Here is a 13,928-nt window from a genome sequence, read left to right as displayed (position 1 = left end):
TAATAGCTCAATAAAAGAATTTATTATAATCAAATCCACATCACCATACATAAATACATCCAGAATTAGTTGCCCGAGTAAATGAGAGAATTTAATTTTCAACATCTATACTCTGGTTACTCTTACTTTAATGCAGACAAACAAATATATGTTATCAATTAAAGCTCTCATTGGTCAGTTGCTAAAAAATACAGTAGTATTTTGGACTGACTAATGACCGCTTTACTCAGCGACATATATTTGTTTAGGTCAGAATTAAAGTACTTGTGAAAAGATAATAGTTTTTAAAATTTCAAATAGAAATATTCTATAATTATTTAATGTTTTTATAAAAAAGTTTATTATTTATTTTTAATCTGTAATAGATTGAAAGAGGAAAGGAACAATCTAAAATTGGGAATGAAGCTACATTTACAGAATTTAAACGAGATAACGAAGATGAAAAAGGTTGGTATGGCCAGAGTGAATATAGTTACAACAAACAATGGTAAGAAATACAATGCTGTAAATTTTATTTGAGCAATTCAGTAAAATACAAATCATTTAATTTAGCTATTTTAACAGTATATGATTGTGTTGAAACAATTGCAATTAAATAGAAACCTAACATAGGTGGTTCCAAAGATGGAATAATAATTACAGACCCTATAAGTTTACCTTATGGTGAGGAAAATTATGAATTCGTGATAGATGTTTTTCAGGATCTACTGGACAGGAATAGAATTATGTTTGAGATAGAGAAATGTATTTGTGAAAAGGAAATTGTGTCTAAATGATCTTGTAAGTAATTATCAAGTTTTCACAAAAGAGCCAAATGCAAAGAATAAATTTTAATATATAGTAAGCACTAGTTATATGATCACGTTTGCAAATTGAATTTTGATTCTAATAAATGAAAATCGATGAATTTCATTAAAATGAGTTTCATTATTATGAGAAGATATAAAGCACAAATTTACCCTTTATTACCAAAAGTTTTTTACCAATTAAATGATGCATGATCCACAGGTTAGCGAAATAAAAATAAATTTATATTTAACATACAAAGCTTATTAATATACATATTAATTAAACATAACACTTTGTAATATGATTATAATTTTGAATAGTCACTTATTTTAGATTGCTTTAAATTATCACTACAAAGTCTGTTTATTGATTTTTTAATTTTGTATAACAGTCTATATTCATGATCACTTGCACCGGTTTTTTCCAACGCTCTCCTCAGGATGGCTATAGCTTCATGAGTTTGCCATTTTGTAACTGAAATTCGTTCGGGTTCATCTTCATTTTCCTCCTCCTTGGCGAAATTATCAGTAACAGGCTGGGCAATTTCTTCTTCTGTTAAAGCTGTAGTGCTACCCATTTATAACAGATTGTACAAGCAAGAAGGCCCAATAAACTGAAAACTGCAAATTGTTTTTATTGTTTTATAGTTTTTATTGTTTTTATTCTTAAAAAAATGCATGGAATGCATATAAAAAAAAAAAGATGTGATCTCTGGAAATGTGCTTTATAAAAAATCACAGAGGCATTCAAAATCGATTCTTATAACCAAAGATGCGATTCTAATAAATGATGAAAGTGTAGTGAAAGTTTATTGATTTGAGTCGATTCTTTGAAATTTGATTCTTTAAAGTGGCTGATTCTAATAACCAGTGGTCACTATAACTGGCACTTACTGTACAAATTTGTATATACTACATATTTGATGGCATTCCACATGAATGTATTTTTGTGTAAATTATAACATTGTGCTGGTGGTAAAGTAATGCAGTGGATAAAAGGTTGGTTAAGTGATAAGACACAAAGGATGGCTTTAAATGACTATTGCTCGAATTGGATGAGCGTCTTGAGTGGAGTTCTACAAGTTCAGTACTGATTTCCGTATTATGTCTGATATTTGTTAATCCCTTCGAGAGCATGTTAATATGTATATACATTTTACAAGTGTGGGCACGCATACATAAGTACCCTTGTTAGCATACCTAAGTACTAGAAGAAATGTTACATTTTGAAATGACAAGGTCATTTCAAAATGCAACATTTCTTCTAGTACTGCCATCTCTTATCTGTGTTTCTAAGTAATTTTAGGCACAGTTTATAATAGATTGCACTACAAAAATAGATTTTAAAATCAGAGGAGATCACACCTGTCAGCCGTTACTAACTGATTTTGTCTATAGAACCCAAAATTCAATGGAATTCATATTCAGAGGTTAGAGGAAATCGAATACAGTGATGCATAAATAGATTTAGAAGATAGTATTATCAAAAAAAAAAACACTAACAATGAATTTTTTTAGAATTCTTTTATTTTGTTATTTTTGTTGGTGATCTTTTTATAATCTTTTGTGAGTTTTTTTTTTTAATTCTGATTTGATTTTTAAATTATTTTACTCAAATATTAGGATGTCATAATAAATTAATATTTAAAAGCATTTATGTACAAATTGGCAAAATTGCATGAAAATGATTCACTGCTCAGGACCACCACAGTTCTTTATAAACTCACAAAGAAAAGGGTTAATGGTTAGTGATGAAAGTATAACAGCTTTATGTCAAAGTTTGCTGATACAGAGTTGAATGAGTAACCAGGGTACGCTGCTTCAACAAAACATAGATACAATGAATGTCAGATGAATTGATGAGGCTTGTATCAGTAAAAAAAAATGCATGGAATGCATATAAATTATCAGGTGATACAGAAGCATATGGTAGACATAAACTAGTCTGCAATCAAGTCACAAAGGAGGTTAGGCAAGCCAAGGCAGATTATGAGAAATCTTTGGTGAAGAATGCAAAGAAAAACAGCAAAGACTTCTTTACTTTACTTTACTACACTAGAAGGATGAACCACATTGGTCCACTTGATATGAGCGGTTCAACTGTTGATGATCCTACTCAGGTTGCTGACAAACTGAATAAGTATTTTGCATACATTCACACATGAGGAATTCTTTAGGGAAAGGGAAGCCAGAAGTGTATCAAATTCTGGTGGAGAGCTGAATGATTTTGTGATAACAGAGAAGAAAGTGGAGGAGAAATTGTTGAAACTAAATATAAAAATGGCACTTGGGTTGGATGAATCTATTGAGTTATATTAAAGGGGACAGCAAAAGAGGTATACAAACCTTTAGCCATTATTAGAGCATCCTTGGAGATATTCAAATTCGAAAAGGGGCACCAAAGGGAGACATGAGTAATTGCAGACTTGTTAGTCGTGACTTCTGTTCCAGGGAAAAATAATGGAGTCACTTCTTAAAGATGTAATGCAGGGCCATCTAGACAAGAATGCAATTATACTGTAGTCACACGTGGATTTGTTAAGGTCTGATCTTGTCTGACCAATCTAAATGGATACTATTACAGGAACAAAGCACTATGATGCAAAAAAAAAAAAAAAAAAAAAATTTAACATCATAACTTAGATTTCAGAAAAGTCTTTGATACTGTGGCACATAAAAAACTACCAATTGTGTAATAAACTCCGCAGAATAAAAAAAAAGATTTATGTTCATGGCGTTTTAGCTCACATACAAATAGACAGGAAGAAGTTATGTTGACAGGACTGCACATTAGGCATACCTTCCTCACCCACAAACATTTACCTCTAAGAGAAGATCCCCTGGCTCTGCTCTGTCTGTCAGATACAACTTACAGTAAGGCACATTCTGATTGATTGCCCATCCTATTCAGCCATTCGTACCACTTCCTTCCAATCATTAGCAAACTTGGAAGCTCCTCTAGCCCTCTTTCATATACTTGGTGACAAAGCAAGCTCTTTATATGTATTAAACATCTTGGAATAATAAATACACTTTGATATATCCATAAATCATTAAAATGAGAGAATTTAATTTTCAACACCCATGGCCAATATGTGACTCTGACAGACACATATTGGCCATAGTTGCCTTTGCTTCATGAAATTTGCATAACAACAACTTAAAAGACTGCTGTACACATTGGAGCAGTGTGGCATTAAGGGAACGTTGCTGCTGTGGATAAAGAGATGGTTGAATGAGAAAAGACATAATAATTATCAGTGGGCACTGCTCTTCTTGGAGTAATGTTATTAGTATAGTCACCCAATGTTCAGTGCTGCATCCATTGTTGTTTTTAATTTTTATCAATGATATTAATAAATAATCAAATGCATTCTGGCCTCTTGCCAAAGCTGTTGGCTGCAAGTTTTACCCATCTGTATTCCACCTATATTAAAACCTGATACTTCTTTTGCCGCCTCAACTAAAGATGAAGCTGACTTACTAGCATCATACTTTTCTTTTAACTCCATGTTAGAGTTTAAGCTTCTTTCCTCCACCTCACTACAGAATTCCTCATCTACATTCACATGAGGAATTCTGTGGGGAAACAGAGGCCAGAAGCTTATCAAACTCAAACAGGCAGTTAAATAATTTTGTAATAACCAAGATCAAAGTGGAGAAGAAATTTTTAAGTTAAACATAAGAAAGGCACCTGGGGTGGATGGAATCTATCCAGTTATATTAAAGGAGGCAGCAAAAGAAGTAAGCAGTCCCTTAGCCATGATTATGATGCATCCTTGGATTCAGGGGAGGTTCCCCACAGACTGAAGATGTACAAATGTATCCCCAATTCATAAAGGGGAATCAAAAAGTGATATGGGTAATTACAGACCTTTTAGTTTAACTTCTGTTCCAGGAAAATTAATGGAGGCAGTGGTTAAAGAAGCACTGGAGGATCATCTAGACATGGCTGCAGTTAAAGTTCAGACACAGCATGGGTTTGTTAAGGGGGAAGTCTTGTCTGACCAACTTAATTGGATACTGTGTTGTGGTCACAAAGGAACTAGATGCAAAAAATAATTTTGATATCATATACTTGGATTTTAGGAAAGCTTTTGATACTGTTGCACATGTAAGACTACTGTACAAGTTGGAGCAGTATGGCATTAAGGGCAAGTTGCTGCTATGGATAAAGGGATGGTTGAGTGGGAGAAGACAGAGTGGTAATGAATGGACACTGCTCTTCTTGGACTAAAGTTATTAGTGGAGTCCACCAGGGTTTAGTGTTGGGCCCATTGTTGTTTTCTGTATTTATTAATGATATTGATGAAGGTATATCAGGTTTAATGTCCAAGTTTGCAGATGATATGAAGGTTGGCAGAGTTGTTAATAACAGTATGCTACTGCAACAGGACCTAGAAAAATTGGGCAGATGGGCTGAGAGGTGGCAACTGAAGTTTAACATTTACAAATGTAAAGTACTACATATGGGTAGCAGTAACCCCAGAGTGACACATCAAATGTGTGTTACTACACTCAGGGTAGTGGAGAAAGAAAAAGACCTGAGGGTAATTGTGCAGTCAGATATGAAGTTTTCTGAGCAATGCAGACAGTCTTCAGGAGTAGCTCATGATTGTCCCCTTGTATAAAGTAATGGTCAGGTGACACCTTGAGTACTGTATACAGGTCTGGAGGTCTCATTTTAGGAAGGATGTAGAGCTGCTGGAATGGCTACAGAGAAGGGCAACAAGATTGGTGAAGGGAACAAAGGATTGCTCTTATGAAGAAAGGCTTAAGTTCTGCAAATTGCAGTGTCTGGAGACTAGATGCCTGTAAGCGGGTCGGATTAAGGTGTATAAGGCCTTGAATGGGTTGAGCAAGCTCAATACAGATGAGATTCTTCCTCTTGCCCATATTTATCGCCTGAGGAGATATAAATTCAAATTGAGGAAAGACAGTTGTAGAAAAGATGTGTAGAAATTTGCCTTTAGCTAGCAGGTGGTTGGTTGCTGGAACAAACTTCCATCTGTTGTGGAAGTTGACAGTTTACATAAATTAAAGGCAGAATTAGACAAGCATTTGGAGTGAATGGATGGTTGAAATGGGAAGTGTGTGTGTGTTTTTTTTTTTGGGCTGATGTTGTATAAGCTTGCTTTCATGCATCATATGCCTCTACTAATGTTAATGCTAACTCCTCTAACCATGTGGTCATCTCTCTGCCTAAATAAACATATCTCCTATCCAAATAAATAAAGGGAAAATTTATTTAATTTATATTTCCTAAAAGTTAGTTTCTAGAAGTTTAAATCCAATGTAAATGAGTATCTTCTTTCTTTTCAACCCTCAAATACATGGTTCTAATAACCTTTCGTGTTTTGGGGAAAAAAACAAATCAAATATAATAAAAAAATTTACATTTTTTAATTCAGCAGTTTTAATTATAAATAAACAAGAGAACTTCTTATTTGTTTAGTTTATTCACATTTCACTGCAGTAATAGTTTGCCAGACAATAAAATGTTAAGCATGAATTAAGACTAATAGTCTTTTAAGGGCTGAAACTTCAAACTGTGAAAATGTTAGATAATGTACAAGTTAACACATAGGTGAAATGTTTGAAGTAAATATAGTTTGCACATTAAACATCATTAATGAATATCTTATACTGTGAACTCCCTCACAATGAGCTGCTCTACTCTTATGCCTTGAGTAAGTAACATTTTCCCAATAGAGAAGTCTATTATTACTTATTCTCAGCTGAATACAACCGCCTGGATGGCACTGCATGAATTCAGATTAAATGGGCTATCTACTACCACGAGGGCTTCAGCTTTTTAAATACTTGCCATTAGAGTACCACTATTTTATTATGAAGTTAATGTAAAACTTAAGGTATAACATGTGGTTTTATGATTGGACAACTTTGGAGATGTAATTAACTATTATGCACAGGTAGCATTGTTAAAGTCTTAACGTTATCTCCAAAAAAACAAAAATAGTAGTTACTTGACTGCTACAAATGAGAGTTATTTGAAATAACAAATCTTGTTAACTTACTCTTCAGAAAACACATTACTAGTACTCTTTTGAAAGTGTAATATTTTTAAAAGAAAGATTTCATATCTTATAGAACTATATAGTATGAATCAGAGCTGAAATACTCAATATGTTCTACGTTGATAATAATAGTAAATTAATAAGAGGAGTTTACCTCAATATAGTACGTGGAACACTTCGGAAGTGTTCCACGTACTATATTGAGGTAAACTCCTCTTATTAATTTACTATACTTATAGAACTATGAAATATTATATAACAAGTTTTATAAAATAAAGTTAATTATGAATTATATTAGTTACAATCTCTTCTGCTGCCTTGAAACAGTATTGTCCTATTAATGTTATTTGCTTTCTTGAAATTGCATGCATAACCATGCACTTGTTAATTACTTGTCTGTCCATATATTTTTCAGTTACGTTGAATCTTGGAGGAATTGTTAAAACAAAGGAAACTAAAGAATCCAAGTAAGTACCCTTATATCTAAAAAAAAAAAAAAAAAAAATTGTGTATGAGTACACAGAGAGAGAGAGAGAGATTCGTAGATGGGGAAAAAGATATGAGATGGATTTTAATTGAATATGTACTTTTTTTAAGCAGCTTATCTTGATCATTAATAAAACTGTTGAATAGTTATAAAAACAAGAACCTCCTTATAATGAAATGCCTTGCTAAATTTCATCAGTGGCAGGGATAGAGGGAAGAAAAACTAGTTTTTGTACTATTTACATGATAAGATAGATTAATGCAAAAATAATTCATGCAATTGTCCTCAGAAAAAATAAAGCAAAGCAAACCAGTGAAACAGCTGCAATTGGACAAAACTCCAAGAATTGGAAACTTGTGGAGTAACAGTTACAGTTTAACTTGGCCCAGCAAAGGAAAATTTTGATATTGCTGAGAAAAGAATGTCTTCCAGAGAAAATATCTCAGATTATTTAACCTACTTCTGAAAGGAGAGATTCTGTTAATCTTCTGAAAGAAGTGAGACTTACAGCCATCAGAAGAAGGTGTCTTTTGAATGACAGATTACAACAGCATTTGTACTTGCATACTTCTACATACTGATAGAGACCCAACTGAGAGGTTGGCATCAATTTGTAGAGATCATCATCAGCCATTTTCAATCCACTGCAGGATGAAGGCCTCTCCAGCAACTTTCCAGTTCCTTCTGTTTTGAGCACTGGCCATCCATTTACTACCCACAAACTCATGAATTTCATCTATCCATCTCCGACTTTGTCTTCCAGATTTTCTTCTAGCTCCTCTTAGGGTATTCTGTTATTTTCTTAGTCCACCTGTCATCATGGCTTTGAGCTATGTGTCCTGCCCAAGACCATTTTAGTTCTTTAGTTTTGATAAGAATGTCCTTTACTTAAGTTTGATGCCTAATCTATGTGTTTCTCTTCTTATCTAACAGTCTGATTCCCAATATAATTCGTTCCATTCTTCGCTGTGTAGTTCTCAGCTTCTCTTCCATTCTTTTGGTGAGTGCTCAAGTTTCACTTCCATAAGTCATGGTGGGGAGTATACATTGGTTCATTATTTTACGTTTCAGACAAACTGGGATATTGCTCTTCAGTATGTGACTATATTTCCTGAATGCTACCCATCCAAAATTTATTCTTCTCTTGACTTCCAGCCATTTATCATTATTACAGCTAATAACTTGTCCCAGATAAGTATATGACTCCATCTTTTCAATTACTGCTCCTTCAATCGTTATTTCCCTTTCTGTGGCATACTTGTTCATCATTACTTTTGTTTTAGCCATATTCATCTTTAGTTCAAAATCCTTACTAACTGTGCGTAACTGATTAAGATTTTCCTCTAATTCTTTGGGATCATGGCTTATGACCACAATGTCATCTGCAAATCGTAAATGGTTTAGATACTCTCCGTTCACATTGACTCCTTTCTGCGACCATTCTAATCTTCTGAAAGCTTCCTCAAGGGCAGCAGTAAACAGCTTCGGAGATATTGTGTCTCCTTGTCAAACTCCTTTCTCAATTTTAAATTTCCTACTGTCTTTGTCTAGTCTAATAAAGGAGGTAGAAAAAGTTCAAATTTAAAAAGTTGATTTGACTTGAATTTGATATTAACTGTGTTTGTAGTTTTCTTCAGATGACATATAGTAGTACTGTGGAATCCTTCAACCTCAGCCTTTAAACCTTATTTAAGAAGTCTTTTCAGATGTGGCTTCCAGGCTTGAATACAATATTAAAAGCACAATCTCAAAATTGACTTCTTTAACAGAACTATAATCTTGTTTTTCTTATATGCAAATAGTAAACCACTGATAAAATATACATGGGCTTTAGCTCCTCTTTCCCTTATAAAGTTGTCCTTGTACCTTTGGTAATTAGAATCTCAGTTTTAGAATCTTACCTTTAGCAGCATTAAACTGAAATTGTTGTTTGTGCAGCCTGTGCAAATTGTTTTAAAGTAGCATGCCTTATTACGATTATTTATCACCCTTCTGACTGTAGCCGACCGGGCTAGCCGGGTGGGTAAAGTGCCTGCTTGACAACCCAAAGGTCGTGGGTTCGATTCCCGCCTCGGGCTTGGATCAAATTACTGCAAAAACCTTGGGAGGTGCATTATGGCCACAGAAGCCTATGCGCCAACAACTACCAAAAAAAAAAAAAAAAAAAACCTTCTGACTGTATTGTCTACAAATTTTGATAAGGTGCTCTATACACATTCATCAAAATCATTTAAGAAAGTTGGAAATGAGAGGAGCCTCGCCACCAGTCCTTTAGGAATCTCGCTTTAGATCAGCATTTCCCAAACTGCGTTCTGTGAAAAATCGTAATTAATAATTAAAAAAAATAAATAAAATACATAAATTTTGCATATTTGTAGTGTACGCCACTTTTGTATCATTATAATTTTTTTTCGGTTATTAATATACTGGCATAGACATTTATTTTGGTGGGCTTTTGCATAGAAAAGTATGCATAGAGGTAATGACATCTACGAAAAAGTAGCAATGTAGTGATCTAATATGCCATTCGTATGCGATTTAGCCTGGAGTACACAGGTTGAAGGAGAGAGGGAAGCGAACCGATATAATAACTAAACTCACTTCCTTGCATAAATGTTTTTTGATATTTATCAGTATTTCGAAATATTATTATTAAAATAAATGACCATGGAGATGTGGTTGAAAAAAGAACTTTAAAACGAGAAGCAAGTACTTCTAGTATTGGAACTGTAGTCAATGAAAACAAACATAATATTGTCACACTTCAAATTGAGGATGAACAAACGCAGCCTTTTGTTCCCCAAAAATCCAAAGTGAAAAAACAGTAACCGACTAATAAAAAACCAAAACAAAAATAGGTTGACAGTTATTCACATTTCGGCTTTATATGTGTTGGAAATAAAGATGCTCCTGATGCACAGTGCATCGTATGTAATAAAATATTAGCAAACAGTTCTTTGGATCCCGCTGAACTTGTGTTCTGTGTATATATATGTGTGTTCCGCAAATATACTGTGGGATGAAAAGTGTTCCATGACTAAAAAAGTTTGGGAAACACTGCTTTAGATTGTGATCCTCTTTGAAGAAAGCCCATAATTTTGCCCCAATCTCATCTTAACTATTAGAATGGCTAAATGATGTAAGGAAGTGGACTTTTCTGTATCTGCTAAAAAGAAAAATTCCAATCACTCATACTTTTCCCATTGCCATAATGTGAACCTTCTAATTCCTTCTTGAACTTTACTCTAAGATTTTATATTTGTGATCTCTGTTTCTTCTCTTTACTACTTGTGAAAATGTGTCCCATCATTAGTTCTGCTGATCCCTTTCAGGATCTTATAGACTTTAATTATAGCCCCCCCCCTTCCATCCTGGACCTCCCAGATGTCCAGTTGCCAGGCTTTTCATACCTAATATTGATATCAGTTCGCACCCTTTGCCAGTCTTCTTTCTTTGAACCTTCTGTAAATGTGTGTGTGTGTGTGTGTGTGTGTGTGTGTGTGTGTGTGTGTGTGTGTGTGTGTGAGTGAGTGAGTGAGTGAGTGAGTGAGTGAGAGAGACCTGAATACAATATTCAAAATGCAGTCTTGCTTCTATAGCCAGGTGGACAGGAGCAGCAATGTGTAGTACACGCTTCTTGATTAGACCGGGGTGGGTTCGAGCCCGTGACCACCAAATACGGAGGATGCGGAAAGGTCAGGGAATGACCACCGCATATCCCTGGAGCAATATGGCCTTAGTTGCTAATGCTCCTAAAAACCAAATAACAAACAAACAAGCTTCTGCCTTATAATAGGGACAATGACATCCATCACCCTGCTTGCAAAAGTGCTATGAATCATAGACAATTAGCCATGTGCTTTCTTGCTGTCTGCTTACACTGCATGGTAAATTTCATATTAGATTGTGTCATAAGCCCTGAGTCTTTTTTGACCTGAACCATTTTAAACTTCTCCCCATTAGCTTATAAGTAACTCCTAGATTTCTTGTTCACAGGTGTGAAACTTTATATTTAGAAAAATTTAACTTTAGATGCCATGATTCAGATTATATAAAACAACTGATCAAAGTCATTTTGAAGCCACAAGTCTTGGTTCTGGCCATTAACCATCCTTCCTACTTTCCAATAATCAGAAAACTTGGACAGTTCCCTTGTAGTCCCTCATCATTAATAAATATTCATTTAAAACACTTGCACTTGTCATGCCGATCCACCCTGAAGAACATCCATTTATGTCTACCATCTGGCTTCTGTCTCTGTCTTACTTCACAGCCAGAAGTAAAGATAAATAATATTGAAGTTTCTTGCATCCAACTTTTTTTTATGACTTTATCATAATAATTAACCAGACTGGTCAAGCAAGAAGTTATATCCACTGGTCTTTTGCCTCCACCTCCTTTGTGAAGTGTGGAAGCCAGGCAACTTTTTTTTTTTTTTTTTGTATATGGACCTTCCCTTGACTTCATCAGCAGTAACTTTTCTGAGATTGTTCTCTGGCATCATTATATCACATATTTGACAGCAATCTAATTCCTTGTCACTGTTCTCCTGTGGTTCAGTTTTCCAACCTATACTCTGCAACATTGTTGCAGAGTACCTGTTGAACCTATCTAATGTTGTCTGTATGGTCAATCTCTTCTTGTTTAATATTCATGTATGAATATAACTCCTTGTCCCTAGCTCTTTGCTAGCAATTTCACATACTCAGCTTTTGTCTTCCTACCCCATTACCGGTTTTGGGGTAAACAGGCAGAATTCATATATGCTTATGATATTCATGTAAATCAGTGTCTCAATACTTTGTAACTATCCTGTGCTTTTTTCTTTTGTGGAATTGCTCCACTGGAACAAATGTGTTGGTGGCCTCTAGAATTTAGGAAAGTTTTTGTTCTCTAGAATTATGGGAAGTATTTGAGGTGGTCCTTGAATACTTCTCATAATGAACTCATATCCAAGTACCGGTTGTTGTTCTCTAGTCAGTAGAGTCCAGAAATACCTTGGTTCACTAGAGTGCAATTGGAAAAAGTAAAATCTTGAAATTGAAAACTTTTCCTTTGATCACAGAAATTTCTTTAGACACTATCTGTTTTATGACATGGTGGTGACCACTTGCTGTTGAGTCTTGTATACTGTAAAGTTTTTGACAGTACAAAAAGCAGTTTGGATCCTTAGTGTCAAAAGCCAAGGATATTAGAATACTTGTACTCTATCTGAGATATTGGTATAAATAACAGTTGTCCAGATGGTTCTGGACAACTGTTATTCAAAAAACTGTTTCTGCATGGCATATTGCTCTTCCACAACGTCCATTCTAAAAGAGATGGGTTGGAGTCACCTGTAATTAAGGCAGTCATGCTTGCTCATACATTTCAAGTTTACCCAAAAGATATTTCTGTACTCCTCTTAATTATCATTTGGCCTATAACTTACCCCTACTATCATGTTCCTTTAACCGTAAATCATATTAAACCACACAGATTTAGAATTCATCTGAACTTGATCTGACTTGATACGTCCTGACCACTTTCAGGGAGATATTACTCCATTTGGAATGAAATGCTTTACTAAAGTCTAAGTATGTAATGTCAGAGTTGTTTCTTGCATCCAGCCACATGATGCCATAGTAATTTATCGGATTAGTCAAGCATGATTTTCCCTAACCCTGAAGGAATCACAAACCCTTGCTGTGATTTCTTTGGGTTTGCAAGAGAATGCATTTTGAACATGTAAATGAAGTAAATAATATTAAAATATGGTTTATTGTATTTCCTATCAATGTGTAATTATTCTGTTGCATCATATGATGCATATTAATTACTTATTACTAATTTGGAAGAAACATTCTAAAGAAATTGGAAGAAATATTTCCATTGCGTTTTGACCTAAAAGCTAATCTGGATTAAAAGTTTTCTGGATTCCAGTTTCTATAAGTTAGTATTGGCTGTATGGTGAAAGGAAACCAGGCATTTGTTGTACCAAGTAAAAAAAAAGAAAAAAAGTTGTTTACCATCCTCTCACTGGTACCGATTCAGCTGACCTTTGAATTTCCCTAAGCCATATGCATAAGCTTTCCATTGGAAGTCACTTATTCTAGTAATTAACAATTTTTTGGGTAAAAGAAAATTTCTCCCTTAGATTGAATTTATGTAAAGGTATAAATTTTATCCCTCGCTAAGCATGGATAGCAACCACAGACTGTTGGTGGCCAAATTTAGGATAAGAGTTGAGAATAAAAATAGAGTAGAACTGGACAAAAGATAAAGATTTGAAAACTGCAGAATCAGGAGACAAGAAAGAAATTTTAAGAGAAGATTAAAGAGAAAGTACCAAGTACAATGACAGAAGGTGCCAACAAGGAATGGGAAAAATTAAGAAGGTGATGTCATTTCAGTTCAAACAGCTGTAGGGGTATGTGGGAGGACTGGAGGAATTTGAACGGAGAGAGAGAAAAACACTGGTGGAATGACAGAGTTAAAAGGGCAGTGGAACTGAAGAATGATGCATTCAGGAAATTTATGAAAACAAAATTGGAAGAGGACAAAGAGATATATAATGAGAAGAAAAAAAAGCAAACAGAATTGTTAAAGAAGAAAAGGACAAAAGTTGGACTGAGT

At 34.5% G+C, this 13,928-nt stretch overlaps 1 protein-coding gene across 3 annotated transcripts in view; it reads left to right on the top strand.

The window, feature by feature from the left end:
- kin17 (kin17 DNA and RNA binding protein) overlaps positions 1–13,928 on the top strand; it is a 62,034-nt gene that overhangs the window by 33,501 nt on the left and 14,605 nt on the right. For all 3 annotated transcript variants that reach the window (XM_090368997.1, XM_090368995.1, XM_090368996.1), the window contains exons 7-8: positions 366–447; positions 7,242–7,293. In XM_090368997.1, the coding sequence (XP_090225123.1) occupies positions 366–447; positions 7,242–7,293 (134 nt within the window). The remainder of the gene's footprint in view (positions 1–365; positions 448–7,241; positions 7,294–13,928) is intronic.

The sequence above is a fragment of the Mastigoproctus giganteus genome, chromosome 2 (genome assembly GCF_048544385.1).
Source record: "Mastigoproctus giganteus isolate SK-2022 chromosome 2, ASM4854438v1, whole genome shotgun sequence".
Lineage (NCBI taxonomy): Eukaryota > Metazoa > Arthropoda > Arachnida > Uropygi > Thelyphonidae > Mastigoproctus > Mastigoproctus giganteus.
Note: the sequence above shows the minus strand (reverse complement) of the source record. Positions and strands in the feature narration are given on the sequence as shown.